Source organism: Pteronotus mesoamericanus, unplaced genomic scaffold, assembly GCF_021234165.1.
Source record: "Pteronotus mesoamericanus isolate MK-2021 breed Mesoamerican mustached bat unplaced genomic scaffold, CSHL_Meso_final contig_263, whole genome shotgun sequence".
NCBI classification, from domain to species: Eukaryota; Metazoa; Chordata; class Mammalia; order Chiroptera; family Mormoopidae; genus Pteronotus; species Pteronotus mesoamericanus.
The window spans coordinates 10,134,695-10,152,774 of NW_026555112.1; the positions used below are offsets into that span (position 1 = coordinate 10,134,695).

General features: G+C 37.2%; 2 protein-coding genes across 4 annotated transcripts in view; one reads left to right on the forward strand and one right to left on the reverse strand.

The window, feature by feature from the left end:
• Positions 1-18,080, reverse strand: part of APAF1 (apoptotic peptidase activating factor 1) — an 83,801-nt gene that overhangs the window by 64,234 nt on the left and 1,487 nt on the right. The gene's annotated exons all lie outside the window — the stretch shown is intronic.
• Positions 1-18,080, forward strand: part of IKBIP (IKBKB interacting protein) — a 24,933-nt gene continuing 6,853 nt past the window's right edge. The window contains exons 1-3 of one of the 3 annotated variants that reach the window (XM_054574664.1): positions 1-433; positions 5,875-5,992; positions 15,615-16,359. In XM_054574664.1, the coding sequence (XP_054430639.1) occupies positions 258-433; positions 5,875-5,992; positions 15,615-16,359 (1,039 nt within the window). In that variant the 5' untranslated portion in view covers positions 1-257. Of the gene's footprint in view, positions 434-5,874; positions 5,993-9,947; positions 13,383-15,614; positions 16,594-18,080 lie in introns of those variants that run through there. The other 2 variants (XM_054574665.1, XM_054574663.1) reach the window with 2 other exon arrangements.

Here is an 18,080-nt window from a genome sequence, read left to right on the forward strand (position 1 = left end):
CGATTTCCTGGGGCTTGTAGCACTAACGCAGAGGGAGGGTGACGTAAAGTCAACGTCCCTCTCTGCTGGGAGACGGGAGGACTCCGAGAAGGAGCGAGGATGGCCGCGAGAGAAAGAGGGCTGACTTCTGGGCGGCGCTAAGTCTGGGCGGGGACGAGGTCACCGCCGAGGCTTCCAGTGGAGTCTAAGGAGGCCACGTCTCGCTCCCCGAAAGTATAGCGGCCGCCCCGGGTTTTCCATACTCAGGGCCTCCAGACATGTCCGAGGTGAAGAACCGGAAGAAGTCGGGGCCCAAGGGAGTCCCCGCCGATCCCGGGAAGCGGAGCGAGACCGGAAAGAGCCCAGAGTCCCGGGACGGTGGAGGTGGGGGCTGGGTGGACCTCCGGACTGGCGTGAGCCTCCTGTCACTAGGGATGTGCCTGGGCTTGGCCTGGTAAGTGGACGCGAGGCTGTCCGGGCCCCGTGTCCGGCCTCCCGTGGTCGCCCTGCTCTTGTCGGGGTCCCGCACCGGCCCCACCCGGCTCGGCATCCACTAATCTCACCCCCCTTCCCCAGACTTGTGGTTTCTATTCCCCTGCCTCGACCTCCAAGAAGCAAGAGCCTAACTTTTTTTTTTTCTCTCTCGCTCTTGTAACTTATTTTACCTTTGTACTAGTAGCTTGCCGCGTTTGCTCAACTGGAGTTGATGCTAAGATTTGGAATGCGTCAGCCATTTCTTAAGAGATGCAGATTTGACCAAACTCTATTCAGTGTCTACTACACGTCTGAAGCTTTCCCGTTTTTATAACCCGTTATTTCCAGTCCGCTGTGCATTTGTCCGGGACAAATTTGTCCCACTCCATAAATGCCTAATGGCAACATTTTATAATTAAAAGGATTAATTATGATCTCAAAGCAATAAACGTTAATCATTATATCAAAGTTTGGAGGATTTCTCATATATTGACCCATGTACGTGCGTTTATGAGTTTATACTTAAGCTACAGATTGAATTTTAGTACTGGAACCGCAACAGAAATATAACACTTGTGACAAGACTGACCTTTTAAATTAGACCTTCACTCCATTTTTCACTGATTTTAAAGTATTTAGAAGGATAGTTATTCGTCTTCGAAATTAATCGAATTCTGAAAGGTACCCTGTACGTCCTCTAGTCTAGAACATATTTTATGCTAGTAAATTTCGAATTATACTTTAGAGGTGACTCATCCTGAGTTGAACTTAAAAGATTTGTTACAATGTGAAGTGTTGATTATTAAATGTCCTCTTCAAAGATATACAAATTATTTTACTAATGTTATTTTTGTTTATGGAATTTTTGATCTTAAAAGAATGCATGTACTGAATATACTGTTTTGAATAAACTGCTCTTATGTCTTAATATGTATGACTTTCTTGAGGTAAGTTAAACCCTTTTTGAATTGGGAAAGTTATTCAGTGATAGAACTTGGTATCCTCAAAGATATATGTTGCTTTTCCTTGGAACCTAAGACAACTGGCTTTAGTTACTGAGTTTATTAATTCTCATTAATTATCCAAAGATGCGTACTCATGTGAGATAAATTTTATCACTAAATGTTCAGTTTTTCAAAAATTTAATTACTGTCCTGGGAAAAAGCACTAATAGTAATCTGTCAACATAAGAAATGTCCAAAACTGTAGAGAATTTTTATTAATAGTTTATTTGAACCAAAACTGATGACAGTTGCTGGGAAGGAAGATGTAAATCCTCCAGAGAATAATGGCTTTGGCCTCTAAGAATACTGGAATTATATAATAAAGCCATTGAGATTTTTACCTCTAGAATTCATACTTCAGCATCTAAAGGTCAGATTGTCAAATAATTGAATGCTTACTATACTGACACTGTCCATAATTGTTGAAATACAACACAGCTTATCCATCCTTTACACTTAAATTAGGAGGGGGAGTTTAAACCCTTCCACTACCCAAAGAGGATTTGAAGAGATCACCATTTCAGTGTCTTCAGGCCTTTGGTCTTTGGGAGTGTTGTTTAGAGAGTAAGCAAAGATAATGTGTAACAGATAAAGTCCTGATATGTCAGTTTATCAATAAGACATTGGAGATAACAGTTGCCCAAACTACTTCGCTTTGAGTGTTAGTTTGCATACTTCATTTATAAAGGGAACTTTTTTTTTTAATTTATTTACTTTTTAAATACATTTGTCTCTGCCTCCCCCCTACCACTTTCCCTTGCCCCCTCCCCCCCCCCTTAACCCTTCCCCTTTGGTTTGGTCCATGAGTCCTTGCTATATGTTCCTTGACTTTCCCCATCCCTTCCCTTTCCCTGTCCCGCACCTTCCCTCTTGTCTCTGTTGATATCTTTTCCTTATAAAGGGAACTTTTTATAGAAAAAAGGATTGAAGAAACTCTTAGGGAAATTTTTCAGATAAGAGGATTTGAAGAAATTCCACTTTCAAAAGTTTAGGTTGTGAAGTTACTAAACAAGACACAGATAATATTTTACTATCTTATTTAATTACCTAATTTAAAACCCAGAAGTTCCATATTTGAGATAATTATGTATAAGAAGTCAAAAGCTCTTTAAACAATCAGGTAACTCACTCACTTTTCTGCTATTATCTAACACTTTATAAATCATTTATACAGTAAAATTGTGGCTAACCCCATTTTTCACCTTTTTGTTGTTGGTAATGGAGTTTTATCTAAGACAGAGTTATTCTTTAAATGTTCTGCTTTTTAAAAATGGAATATAGTCAGTGTTTTTTCAGAATATTCAGTATTCCGCTAAAAACAGAGCTGTAGTACAAAACTGGGCTACCTGGTTTACTGACTCTAGAGGTGGGCCTGGAACTTCCTTTCTTGCCGAAGGTCCATTGTAACAGCTTTCTTTTGTTATTTGCCTCTTTTTCATTAAGTTGAAACACAGCCAGAGAAGCTCCTATAATAGATTAGTCCTCAATCAGCTATCTGCCGTCTAAGACTCCTAAAGGAGCTATACAGAGGCAACACTTCAAGGGGATGCACAGTTCAATACTACCAAGCCCTGAACCCCCGAGGTCTGTAGATCTGCAGTGGATTATGGAGTAAAAAGGACTCCTTTTGTAAACCCTACTGTGGTAGCCAGTTAACTTGGCTCCTTTTCTCCTACATCCAAGCCTTCAAGGCTTTTACTTATATGTTAATGGGAAGAGGCCCCAAAACAGGATAAGAAAATGGTTCTGTTATCAGTGGTCTCATCCTTTCATTGTACTGCACCCTTCATTTGCTATAAACCCAACAAACCCTGGTATCAAAGGGGACAGATCTGGAGCTTCTATCAACCACTACAGGCTTGTTAGAAGATGGCAAAGCAGCAGCACAAAGCAGTCCGAAAGGAAAGGCAAGGCGCCTACAGAAGATTAGCTCAGGTGTTCCGCTCTAGGCACTGTCTGGGAGCTTCGTAGACAGGAGCCTATTTATCTGCACAACAACCCTGTGAACTAAGAGGGGAATTAAGTCCCCTCTTTACAGATGAGAAAACTATAGCAAAGATAAATAATTTGCCCAAGGTGGTTATACGGATAGTAAATGGCAGAGCCAAAGTTACTGGGCTCCATACTCAACTGGTATGATATGCAGCCTTCTCTTTGATACTAATCCAAAAAGAGGCAGGGCCCTAGAAATAGATGTCCTTGCTCCAGAACTACTTGTAGCTCTTTTCTTTCTTTGACTACAATCTGTAGCCCTAATTGCTTGTCTCCTCTAAATTGGGGCATAAAGAGGCTTTCAGTTGCTGTTAAAATATGCCTTTGACATACAAAAAGGTGCTAATCTGGATGCCTGTTTTAAAAAACAGTTTTTCAGAATTAAAGCCACCTCCTCTCAACATACATTTTTGGCTTCTAGAAAATCTTCCTTAATGTTAATGAGTTAATATTTCTAAAGCACTTAGAATAGTGCCTGGCACATGTAAGTGAAAAATAGAACAAATGTATTTTAATTCAGCACCATACAAACCACTTTCCATTTTTCATTACTTGCAGTAAGTCAACTTTATGAGTATATGTAGCAATGGTGAATCTTTATTTTTTTCTATTTTAGTGAAAAATAAAACCTACATTTAAAAAAACCTACAAATTACCATCAGAGATGATATTTCCACTAACGCGTCACAGTTTTCTTCAAGCTTTTGCTTAATATTGAAGAGAAATGCAGAGATAAACAACGTTAAAAATATTTAATAAAATGGAAAGTCCTAATGTATCATTGTAGTGGTTCAACCTTCATAAATAGTCTTTTTTATCATGATTTTAATCAGAATAATTACACTGATCTATAGTATAAATCCATGAAGGAGCATTGTGGGGTACTGAATGATAAAACTGGTCCTTAAAATTGGATTTTTTTTCTTTAGAATGACCTCTATCCTTAGTCTCTGTCTGCACTTTCAGATAAGCCTATGTGCTGAAAAAAACTCTAAAAAGCCGAGAATGAAACAGTCAAAAGAGAATTAAGTCTACAAATCCATCTTTGAAAGTTAGGATAACGACGTTTTCTAATCAGAAGTTTTGTTTAAAAGTTCGTATTAGAACACGAGAAAAATTGATCTGTATTAATTATGTAACCTGGACTTAATTCAGTGTTATAGATAGATAGGAGCCATCATTAAAATAAACTTACTTCATCCAACACTGTAAACATTTGTTTAAAAAGCAAAAAATCCATTTTAGCTTTGAACAACTTTATAGAACAACATAATGACATTTATGAGTTTGAAGCATCACCACCTTTGCAATGATGTACAAAGCTCAAAAGTCTTTTACCCCTTCACTGTGCTTTGGGATCTTTAAATGTTTGTCTTTCCAGGGAAGTCAGTTTCACAAAACCATGTCAATTAGTGTTTTTTACTGTGCTAAGCACTCAAAATAACCTGGGGAGCTTTTAAATTTTACAATATCCACAGCATATCCCTAACCAATTAAATCAGAATTTCTGTGGGTGGGATCCAGGTATCAGACATTTTCAAAACTGCCAGGTGACTCCAATGTGCAGGAAAGCTTTTAAACTATTGGCCTACGTACTCTAATTTAGACATGGGCTTCAGGATTCTGCTCTACTGCCTTTTGGTGATTCACATACACAAACAATTGCAACTGTTTGGCTTTCTGATCCCAAAGAATTGGGCCAAAGTAGATTAACCAGAATGGTACTAGATTCGAAGTATTCCTTTTGTGCTTGCTCATTTCAAGTTCTAAACACACAACAATCCATTTACTGTTTTTGATACTGGGATAATTTTTTTATTCCTCTACCATGTACTATTTACCAGATGAAAAGCATACTCCAATTATAAAAGGACATCTAAAACACACCTATATCGCTTGTATCTTTTACTATAAACGGTTGTACATATTACACAACTTGCACCACATGTGCTCTCTTGTCACTTTGACAATGATTCCTGACTTCAACAGTTTTGAGTCTGGTTGTTTTGCAACTTCCAGTCACTATCATGTCCTCTTCCTTCTACCCCAGTGCTTTTTTTCCTCTCCTATATTTTAATTTTAAAATACTTCCTTTACCTACATAAAACAGTAGAGATCACATTTTTTCCTCCAAAATTTTTCTTCTGCATACATCTATTACAGATATCACACCATCTCACTCACTGAGCTGTGATCTTGAACAGGGGCAGAGTTTCACTCACCTTTGTATAAGTAGTACTGTTAAACCACTACCTACCATGTAGCAGGCTCTCTAAATGTTTATTCACATAAACTAAGAAAAGCTGCCATTACCCATACCAGAATTTATGTTGTCTTTACCATAACTGGGGATAAAATACTCCTTTAACATTCAGACTTACGTAGATTTGAATTAGGTGATAGTGATTTTTTTTTTCTTTTCCAGGTTTGTATTTCAGCAGGCAGAAAAGTTTGCAAAGGTGGAAAACCAATACCAGTTATTGAAAATAGAAACCAATGAATTCCAAGGACTTCAAAGTAAAATCAGTTTGATTTCAGAAAAGGTAATTATTAATTGACTTATTTGGGAAGATTTTCCCATTTTTCCCCCCAGTATCACCATTCTACCCCAGTTCACAAATTCTCTTTTTCTATCTTTTAGACAATACTATTTTAACTCTCACAGGTCACCCTACATCTTTAGAGTCTCCCTTCTATCCAATTTAGACTTAAATTATATTTTGAAAGGACAAGGATTTTATTTTTTACCATAACCAATGTTATTGTTTGAAAAGATCAATATGCTCATATTGAGTTGACTTCAATTTTCTATTTATACATCAAGTGTCTAAGTAGAGCACTGAAAATAATTGATCTTTAAATATAAAATCAGGATAAGCATTCATTGAACAAATTCTTCAGTGTTTGTTTCTCTTCTTTCCACTTGGTAAGCATATACACATGTGCACATGAGACTCATGAACCTAAAAATAAATAATGATTTTGTAACAAAATTAAAATTAAAATTCATGTCTTTGTTGTGTTTCTTAAAACTGCGAATGCAGATGCATTATTTCTGTGATTCTTAGAAATGTGAGACAAAAAGTTTTAACTGCCACATTTCTCAGGAGAAAGTCTGCAGTAATCAATAAGGCATCATGTGGGCCTTGCCTGGCTACTAGGGACCAAGCTATCATTGGGAAACATGTCTTACTGGGTCATTTATTCATTCACTAAATCTTTACTCATGTCATAAGGTAGACGGCACTTGTGCTTGGCACCAGGGTGAGCAAGGATGTTATACAAATAAACATAAGTGAAATAGAGAGTCTAAGTTACTGCACCCTCATGCATAGGATGAGCATATACTCCCTCAGAAGACAAAGGCCACAGATTAAAATTACACATCCCTTGAACATGGCAGGGGATCGAATGTGAACTTTAGGGGCCTCTGGGAAAGAGCTGCAAGAATCAATATTTTGATGTAGAGCTCAAGTTGGAATCTGGTTATAATTGTTGGGGACCCTCCAAATCAGAAGGAACATAATGATTAAAAAAAAAAAATCCAGGCTCTGGCTGGTGTGGCTCAGTGGATTGAATGCTGGCCTGCAAACCAAAGGGTCCCTGGTTGGATTCCCAGTCAGGGCACATGCCTAGGTTGCGAGCCAGGTCCCCAGCAGGCGGCATGCAAGACGCAGCCACACAATGATATTTCTCTCCCTCTTTTTCTCCCTCCTTTCCCCTCTCTAAAAATAAATATTTTTTTTTTTAATTGAGGAGACAGAAATTTCATGGGCTTAAAAGCTATTGAAAACAAGTTTTGAAGAAGGGTTACCTTTTTAAGTGAAAATTTTGATAGCAATTAAAATGCTTTTTGAAGCAGATGTTTAAAATATCATAGGATGCAAAAAATATTCAGTCTTTGCATAGCTCTTTCTCCCGCTCCGCCCTAGGAAGTAGTTTAACAATAGCTGCCTTTTCACAAAGCTGACCCTAGTGGACAGCACAATGCAGTAGAAGGGGAAAACGAGTAGCCATGAGTTCCCATTACAATTGTATCACCTTGTTCTTTAACCTCTGTTGGCCTCCATTTCCTTATTCATTAAATGAGAGTAATGAGCTTTTTTATAAAGATGAGATACAATATATACATAAACCCTATGAACGCTTTCAAGAAGTAATAAATTTAAGGTATGAGCTCTTTTTTTTTTTAAGTGAAAAACTATTAGAATATATGGCAGTCCATAAATGCCAGCTATTGCGGTATACTAGGCACTATATACAGGAAGAGGCAAAAGTAGGTTTACAGTGAGCATGCAAAACAGTTTATTATTATTTATTAGTTAATGTATTATTTTCCATATGAACACCTGTAAACTTACTTTTCCCCCACCTTGTATTTGCAGATTAAATCTTGAGACCTTATTATCCTGCAAAGTTGATCTTTTCAACCTCTGGGGTCTACTGGTTATAGTAATGCTCTGATGAGCCGCCCAAACAGGAAATTGCCTTAGGTGAGGATAAGCTTGCCTTTTCAAAATGCTGCTAAAAAGACAACTAAACCTAGAATTATTACCAATGTACACATATTTCCCAGAATTCCTTTTTAAAGGAACTCGTGTCAGGGCTACAAGTGTGCATTAAAAATAATTTGTAGACAAGGTTTCAATGTGATCTTATTGTCCTGTTGAACATTTGTTCCCAGCTGTCACCTGGAACTGCTTCAGGAGTGATTGAAGTGGGCCCAGAAGGTTTAAGGCCATTCTTCATAAACATCAGCAAACATGTTCTTTATCCCCCAAGATACAGGGCCTACAAAAATGCATGAGACTTGGTCTCTTCCCCTACAGAATTTAGAAGTGCTCCTATTTTCACCTGGCTAATTCATCAGTCTGTTCAAGGGTCAGATTTCAGAGTCACTTCTAAGCCTTTCCTCCTTGACACTCAGAGTCTGACCTCTCCTCCAAGCATCCATTCTCCCATGCTAATTCTGTCATGACACAAATCATATAACCTATTGTGATTTTTTTGTCTTTATTAATCTGTCTCCTTTTATCAATTTGTCTCCTTTACTGATCCTTAGGACAAACACAGCATCTTTTATCTCTATATCCCTCCTGCCTACTAATGGAATAGAGGGCACTTAATAAGTCTTACTGGAACTCTAGAATATGTGATGTAAAAGATACAAGGCACTATGTCCCCTAACCCAGTAGTGAAGCCAGGGACTATCCTATATCTATATTTTTATACCCAGTGTCTAGCACAGAGTGAATACTCAAAAATTCTTGAATTATATGTGCTAAGTGCCAAATAGGTGGCAAATGCATAGTATGATATGTGCTGTAGGAGTTCAAACTGTCAGGCTAGGGCTAAGGCAGAATGCTCCATTGATGAGCAGAGATCTGGTCTGAGCCTTGAAGGAAGGACAGAACTTAGCTAAGCAAAGAGGAGGCATAACAAGCATAGAGAGAGGTTATGGAATTTAGGACTTGATCCTAGAAGTATTAGGAAACACTGTGGGTTTTTTAATGTTGTCCATGATGTGCGTAGCAGTTTTTAAAAGCTTAATCTGGCTGTAGTGTGTAGAATAATTTGAGAGAAAGTAACTAGAAGCAGATATTAAATAATGCTTCTACAATATTTTCCTTGATCATTGAAGTTTTGTTTGGGTGCCCCATGTAAGTGCTTCCATAGTTCTTTCCCTGTTATATATAGACTTGGCTTTCACCCCAATTAAACTAAGGTGTTTAAGGGCAGAATTGTGTCTTGTACAGTATTAAGTCTTCAACACAAGGCTTCAAACATAAATTAATGTTCATTTCTAGGCTTTCTTGTGTCTGTGAGGCTGTTATCTATGTGAGCATAGACTAAGGGAGGTCCACAACCTGGTCCATGTATGTTCCAGACATATATTGGAACATGCCAAGAGCTTACTATAATTTGCAGATACTTAAAACACTTTACTATTTAACATAAGCTGTCTCATTAAACAGGTTTTGGTTTTTTTTAATTCATTTTACCTTTGTGATACCTGTAAGATCTGTTTCTGGTAGCTTCTCCACAAAGCTTAGTCAACTAATTTCTTTCCAAGCAGAAACTCTTCCAGAATCATTGGATTTAGAAAAATTAATAAATTTTGTAACTACTTACAGTTTCTAAAAAAAAGTCAAATAACCATATAAATGACAACTAAGTTGCTTTCCATTAAAGTTAAAAAAAAAAAAAAAGAAAGAAATGTGATATACTTCAAATCCTTTAGCATTATTTCTCACTTGAATACCCCTCCATGAAAATGTGCCCATATTTAGGATTATAAATTCAGTGCTAATCTACTAAATCTGTTTTAAATATTTTAAAACAGCATTAAAGTAAAATGTATTTGTCAATGTGGTTCTGATATACTTAGTATTATAGTCATCTTCAGAATTTGAACTTCACACGTGCTTATTAAAGTGTGTTTCCCTGATATAAAAGTTATTAAGTAGCCTTGGGAATTGTTTTGTGTTATAAATGCAGCTTGAGTCTACTGAAAGTATCCTGCAGGAAGCTACGTCATCCATGTCTTTGGTGACCCAGTTTGAGCAGGAAGTATCCAGCCTCCAGCATATCATGCATGACATTCAAAATAGTGAAGAGATGCTCACTCAAAAGATGCAAAGCCTTAATGAGAAATTCCAAAATGTTACTAATTTCTGGAAGAGAAGCCTAGAAGAAATGAATGTTAATACAGACATTTTTAAGTCAGAATCAAAGCATATACATTCTCAAATTACTGTCCAAATTAACTCAGCTGAACAAGGAATAAAATTGCTCACTGAAAGGCTAAAAGATTTAGAAGACAGCACACTCAGAAACATTAGAACAGTGAAAAGACAGGAAGAAGAGGATCTTCTGCGGGTGGAGGAGCAGCTGGGCTCTGATACAAGAGCAGTTGAAAAGCTAGAAGAGGAACAGCATGCTCTCTTTGCCAGGGATGAAGACCTGACTAACAAGCTTTCCAGCTATGAACCCAAAGTGGAAGAGTGCAAGACACATTTGCCAACCATTGAAAGTGCAATTCGCTCTGTTCTCAAGGTGTCTCAGGATCTGATAGGGACAGAAAAGAAAATGGAAGACTTAACTACTCAGATTTTTAATGTGGAAGATGATATGCTGAAAGCTGTATCTGAGATCATGGAGATGCAGAAAACCCTTGAAGGACTTCAGTATGATAATACCATATTAAAGATGCAAAATGAACTGGATGTTCTGAAAGGAAAAGTTCATGACTTTGCAGTATATTCGAGTACAAGAGAAAAGGGAGCTTTAGAAGAACGTAATCTGGAAAATAAAGGAATTGATAGTGATTTTTAAATGCACTACATTTATTCTGATGAACCATATTATTATACATAACTTGATTAGTTCATGCCTTGGCATTGTTTGATAACGTCTCACATTATCCTACATTGTGATAAAAGAAGTGAGATTCTTTTATCCACACAGATTATCCAGATGAGCAAAACTTCTCTCTTTAAGCAATAAAACACAAAATTTATTTTATTTTAACCATTTTAAATAGAAATATTTTTAAATATATATTTCTCTACTTTTTAAAAAGCAATATACTTAATATTTTTAAGTGCTTTTCTAATAATTTATAGTCATCATTACGAATTTCATCTATTGGGCCAAAACATAATAATGCCTCTAGGAGCTAATGAGGAGAGTTTACCTCCTCACTAAATGATCCCAGTTTGCAATTTTTCAAATTTTATATCTGTTGTACTTCTACCTTTCCTGTCACATTAAAAGGTGACCCACTGACCTGACTAGTGTCAGGTCGGTTGGTAAAATGCCAGTCTCAGCCAGGTCTTCATTTCCTTTGCAATTTACTACAGGCTAAGAATCCAGGCAACGAAGTTCATAGGAATTTTGTCTAAAATAAAAGGTATCATGCCCAAGGGCAAGCCTGGGGTGCTTTGCTATGAATTAATATGCACTTTTTGAAAACAATGGAACCTTGGAAACATTTTTTTAACTTTTTGTTAAGGTTCTAAACTGTTACAGATACTTGTAAGAATTTTTAAATAAGAGCAAATACAGAGTGGGGCAAATGTAGGTTTACAGCTGTGAGTATGTGAAACAGTTTATTATATTATCACTTATTAACTTGTATTATTTTCCACATGAACAACTGTAAACCTACTTTTGCCCATCTCTGTATGTTTTTACTGAAGGTTTTTCCTATGAATTAAGTGTGTATGCTTTTAAGTGTGGACTTTTGGAATATCTCTGCATTGCTGGACTTTTTTTTTTTAAAAGGTTCTGACTGTATTACAGACCCTTGAGTTTGCTAGATACAGGATCTCTAGAGAAATCACACACCAATAAGCCTGTGGCCTATTTTAAAGAGGAAAAAGCGGCAAAATGAGAAATGATGACAGACAGCCTGCCACCTCCCTAATTCTCCAGCCTCACCTTTTTCCACTCCTTCCCTCCTTCCCTGCTCGCACTTTTACACTTAAGTTTCTGCCTGGAATGCTCCCTCCTCTCCTTGAGGGTCTTTCTCAAACTTCACCTTCCCTTACCCCCTCCACCTGTGCCAGCCCCCGCCCCATGTAAAACTGTAAGCTTCCAATTCCCTATCCCCTTAACAAACTGTGTAACAGATTTCATTAACTGTTATCCCCAGAATAAGTTATAGGAATGCAAGGATTTATCTCTTGTTCACTACTATATCCCCAAGGACCAGATTGATGCCAGTTAAGTCAATATTTATAGGTGAATGAAAGTGTCATAAATGACGCTTAAGAGATGTTTGCTGGGCAGCTGGCTTGTTCCAAGTTTGTGAAAGTCAAGACAAGTAAGACGCTGTCCTGGCCTTTAATGCACCAGCTAGAGAACTGCACCACAGCAAAAATCTGCAACATGGGGCTACAAACTGAGGCCAAGGGCAGATGTGCCAAATGCTCATAGGATGAGACCTCAGGGCTTTACCTTTCCGGGGACCAGTTCAGCTTCCCCCCATCGCGCAGCTCTCCCTGTTCTCTGTATTCCTAGGGTGTGGGGGGCGTTAGAGTTAGGTCACCATCCAGAGGTGCGATGCCCCTCCTCTTCAACACAGCCACAGGATTTAATGAAACATTTAAAAGGCTCCGCTCTTCAGCCTCCGCCCTGTCTCCTTTGCCCCAGGGCCACTCCCCACAGTGGGCTGAGTACATAAAAAATAAAATCAGAGATGATGAAAACTAAGGTAATTAAAAGTACATAATTATTTTAAAGAGTCTCCAAACTAATTACCCAAATTTGTTTCATATAGTGATTTGATTTTACTCAAAAGTCTATAATAGAGTCACAAGGCATAAGACATGGATATGCTGATATGTGGTTAAGCAGAGATGTAGCTGTATTTTTTGAATAACCATAATCAGAAATGTGCAGTCTTCTGGAACACAGGGACTTTTATTGATAAACTGAAGTAACAAGAGTGTCCAAACTTGGTGTTGAAAACTGAGTCAACTGCATGTAGAAGACAATAACCAACTGTAGTCCCAGTTTTATAATGCAATTTCATTGGAATTCAGCATAAAGGACTTGAAAGCAGTTGGCTATAAAAGGTAGTTGTGGTCAGGTAGTTTTACTATGTAAATCTGCACAAAATTCCAAACAAGTTCTGCTATGGTAGACAGGCATTGACCATAAAAATGGAAGAGTACTACTATTAAAGAGGCATAGCATTAATTTCTGGAAACAAAGTTAAATTTCTTGAGTTCTGAATTTCTAATTTCATGTCTATGTGCACTGACAAATTGTATTTGTTTGCTTTTATTTTCATGCTAATAAAACATTATAAAGTTAGCTGGAACTTTGTTCATTCAACCTCCATCCTGTAAGATGAGATGTGATCTCTTGTATTCTTTACTTCTACATATTTGTTTTTCTGGCCTGTCACTATATTTGATACATCGTTATTATTAATAACGTGTATACCACAGTAAGTTACAGAAAATAAAGGGAAACAATGTGGCCACTGTGCTCTACAGTGAGTTACAAGAGAAACCCAAACTGTCCTTCTATAAGGATTTCATAAAACTATTATGTGTGTGTGTGTACACATGTATATATTCTTTTACACACAGTTTTCCCTATTTAAAAATGTCATTAGAGTCCTGGCTGGTGTGGCTCAGTGGATTAAGTGCCAGCCTGCAAACCAAAGGGTCACTGGTTCAATTCCCAGTCTAGGGCACATGCCTGGGTTGCCGGCCAGGTCCCCAGTAGGGGGCGTGTGAGAGGCAACCACACGTTGATGTTTCTCTCCCTCTCTTTCTCCTTCCCTTCCCCTCTTTAAAAATAAATAAATAAAATCTTTTTTAAAAAAGTCATTAGAGAGTTTTAGATGTACCTAATTATCTTCCTCTGTTTCTTACATTCATTTATTTAACAAAATACTTGAAATTTCTAAAACCTCCCTGTGTATCAAATGTTAAATTACATTGTTGATCTTTCCTTTAAGGAAGATTACCATATTCTAAGACACACTTTTCTATCTTTGTAATTAATAATTGATTTTATATCAATTGATTCCTGATACTAGATATTGGACCCATTATAAAAAAAAATTTAGCACATGTATAAATTACTTTTACAAAACAAACACCTAATTTTTTTAAACTCTTGGATATAAACTTACAAAGTATATTTATGTTGATATTTCTTTAAATTTTGATTAGACACTTGACCTGGTGTACTTTTATGTTTTATAATGAAAAATATTGATTTATTCACCTGTATAGTTCATAGAAAACTACACTTGTAAGTTATAAATTTAATGGCATTATTTTTTTAATCTCAACCTAATTGTAGACCTTTGACTAAATCTATAACCTTTTAAAAAATATTTATGGATTTTAGAGAGGCATCAATTTGTTGTTCCACATATTTATACATTCAGTGGTTGATTTTTGTATGTGTCGTGACCAGAGATCGAACCCACAGTCTTGTCTTTTCAGGATGACACTAACCTACTGAACTACCCGGCCAGGGCTGCATCTATAATCTTGATCAAAGTTTAATGTGATCTCATTATACAATAATAATGCTGTAGATTCACCAAATGCACAAACCAAAAACAAACTTTTTTTCTATAGCCTAACCTCACATTTGCACAGTTGGCAAAAAGCTATACAAATTCACCCATCTGTATGTTTCAGTTCAGCTATCAACTATCAATTTGGTACAAATCAAAATGCTCCATCCCAGCTTTACATAGCAGGGGAGAAGAGAACTAACATATTGCTACACTGTTAGGACGTCTCCATTCATCATTATCATCCTAACAGCTCTCTGTTGAGTGCCTGCTGGATGTCAGTCACTGTGCAAGGCACTTTGCATGTCTTATTAATTCTCACCATAACTTTGCTAGCTGTGAGACCCATTTTACAAATGAGGAAGTTGAGACTCAGCAAGATTAGGAATCTTGCAATCAAGCTACTGGGTCTGTCTACCTCCAGAAGCTACTGACCTCACACTATTCAACACGACCTGCTGCTGTTCAAGCAGGCAAGGAAAAAATCATAAGGAATCTGTCAATAGAACATCTTTGAGAATTCAAAAAGCCATAATTCAGCAAAATTTGGTGGTAGATGATGACTACTATGTCACCATTAAACTAGACTGTAAGTCACTCAAAAGTTGTAACTATGACCTAAAATTGTTTGGGCCTTGGCGATAAGAAGGAATTGAGAAATGCTTGAGAAAGAGTTGAAAAGCAATGGTGGAAGAAGAATGGTAGATACGGATCTTCTGACCTAGGCCTTGCCACTAACTGTGTTTGGGGCCCTTGATTTTGGAGCTGTTTTAAATTTGTAAAGTGAGGGAATTACACCAAATAATGCGAGACTCCCTCCTCCTCCTCCTCCTCCCTTCTCCAGCAACTGAAAAATAATTCACTATCATTTAGCTCATTTTGTTACTGAACAGAGGATTGCTTGTACAAAAAATAATGACTGAAAAATGTCATTTCCAGTAACATTTTATATTTCCTTAATATTTTCCTTCTTATTCATTAGTAATACACATATCTTTTACCAAATGCTTTCCAGAGAAGCAGTGAAATTATGGTTAAAACTAATAAAATTGAAGTTGAATTTTAAGTTAAGCTTTTAACCAATTTAATTATTGTGGTGTTATATTTTCTTATAGTGTCAGAAGTCTGAAGCTATCATGGAGCAATTGAAGTCTTTTCAAATAATTGCTCATCTAGAGCATCTACAGAAGGAAATTTATGAGCTGAAAGCTTGGTGCAACAAGATAACTGAGAAACAGGATACACTGAACAACAATTTAACAACTGTTTCTGAAGATGTTACAAAAGTAGACCAAAATACAATTTCCATGGCAAAAGATGTTGGTCTGAAGACTACCACTATAAGAACAGATATACGACGTATTTCAGGTTTAGTAACTGATATAACATCATTGAAAGATTCTGTGCAAGAACTGGAAAATAAAATAGAAAAAGTAGAGAAAAATACAGTAAAAAACATAGGTGATCTTCTTTCAAGCAGCATTGACCGAACAGCAATGCTCCGAAAGACAGCATCTGAAAATTCACAGAGAATTAACTCTGTTAAGGAGGTGCTTTCAGAGCTAAAGAGTGATTTCAACAAGCACACAGATAGGTTTTTAAGCTTAGAAAGTGATAGAGCTAAAGTTCTGAAGACAGTGACTTTTGCAAATGATCTAAAGCCAAAGGTATATAATCTAAAGAAGGATTTTTCCCGTTTGGAACCATTGGTAAATGATTTAACACTACGCATTGGGAGATTGGTTGCTGACTTACTACAAAGAGAGAAAGAAATTGCTTTCTTAAATGAAAAAATATCTAATTTCACAATAGTCCAAGCTGAAATTAAGGATATACAAGATGAAATAACACACATTTCAGGTATGGATTAGCTTGAAATTATTTAGATTACGGTGACTTGTTTGGTAATGGGACCTCTGTCATGTTGTGAAAAGACTGACAAATTAGAATTAATGAAGTTCTGGGGTAAATACCTTTTTGTACACGATTCTGTTTTGTATAGTAAAAATAAAATTTTTTAAAGTGTTGAGCACTTGATTTTTCAAAATCAGCATGCTAAAACATATACTTGAAACTTTCTTTAGCCTAATACATCAGAGAGAGAGAGAGAGAGAGAGAGAGAGAGAGACAAGTCTGGAGAAGCAGGAACTGCCAGTTGAGCACCGGGAAATCTAGATGGGGCAGCATCTGAGTCCCCGCTTGTCCTCATTGACTGCCAGGGAGCACAGTATAGGTGATCGGGGTCCTAACTGGATCCTGCCATCAGGATCGGGCTGTTGCATTCATTATCCACTTAGGGAGTGCTTAATATGTGCCAAGCACATGTGTAGGAGCCTTGAGGGATACATCACTGTGTAACAAATACCCCCTGATCTTACAGAACTTAGAGCTGGCTACTAGGGGGTTTAATCCATGCTCTGGTTGCAAGAAACAGTAATCCAAATTATCTCATGGGGAAAATAAAGGGGGTTTATTAATCTCACAAGTATCCCAAAGAACAAATTATGTTATAACCACTGCTCATGGGATTTGGAACCGGAAGGCCAGTACCAATAGAGACAGAGCTCTCTTCTTCCCTCTGGGAGACCAGAGCATTGACCTCACCTAGGCACTCGTTACCAATGCAGAATCTCAGGCTCCACTTCAGAGCTACTGAATCAGAATCTGCATCTGTGATCAAATCCTGAGGAAACCCGTGTGGACATTGATGTTTGAGAAGGATTGCTGTAAGAGAAACTTGAAGGAGGAATATGTCCTTGTAAGTTTTTCTATGAACATATGTATTTTTTTAAAAAGATTGTCTAGTATTACATGTTAGCCACTATAATTAGTATTAAAATTAATTGAGCCCAGAGAAATTTTCTTCCTGCTACTTTGATTCCCTGTTACTCTCTTCTCTTTCCTGAACTGCTGTTCCACTTGAAGTTTCCCTCACAGCTTTATTGTTTTTTTTATTTCTGAAGATTGTTTAAAATTTATTTTTACAGAGAGGGGAAGAAAGGGAAAAAGGGAGTGAAACATCAATGTGAGAGAGAAACTACTCCACCAGGGGGACCTGGCCCACAACCCAGGCATGTGCCCTGACTGGGAATCAAACCAGCAACCTTTTGGTTCACAGGCCAGCACTCAGTCCACTGAGCCATACCAGCCAGGACTTACTGCTTAATTTTGATTTAAGTATTGAGAGTCCATCATATTTTCAAATGGTTTCATAGCTGTCTGAAACTAGATTTTGAGTTTCTAGATAAATTGTATCTTTTTTTTTTAATGGTATCTCTTTGCACCTAGCATATAGCTGAGATAGAGTAAGCACTTAATATGTGTTTGCCTTAAATACTAAGAATGGAATCCATTATATATGGTAGCTATGTTACTAAATACAGCAGCTATTAGTATTTGGGGTATTTGAGTTCTCTTGTTTGAAACTATTATGATTTTTATGATAGATTTTCCATAATTACAGAGGCAAAAGACAGGTTTGTTGAAGACTTTGATTCATGTGTTTTAACATAGTAGGAACTACAGGGACAGTGAATGCAGGGGTATCTGGGTTCCAATCCTGGCTCTACTACCACCACTTA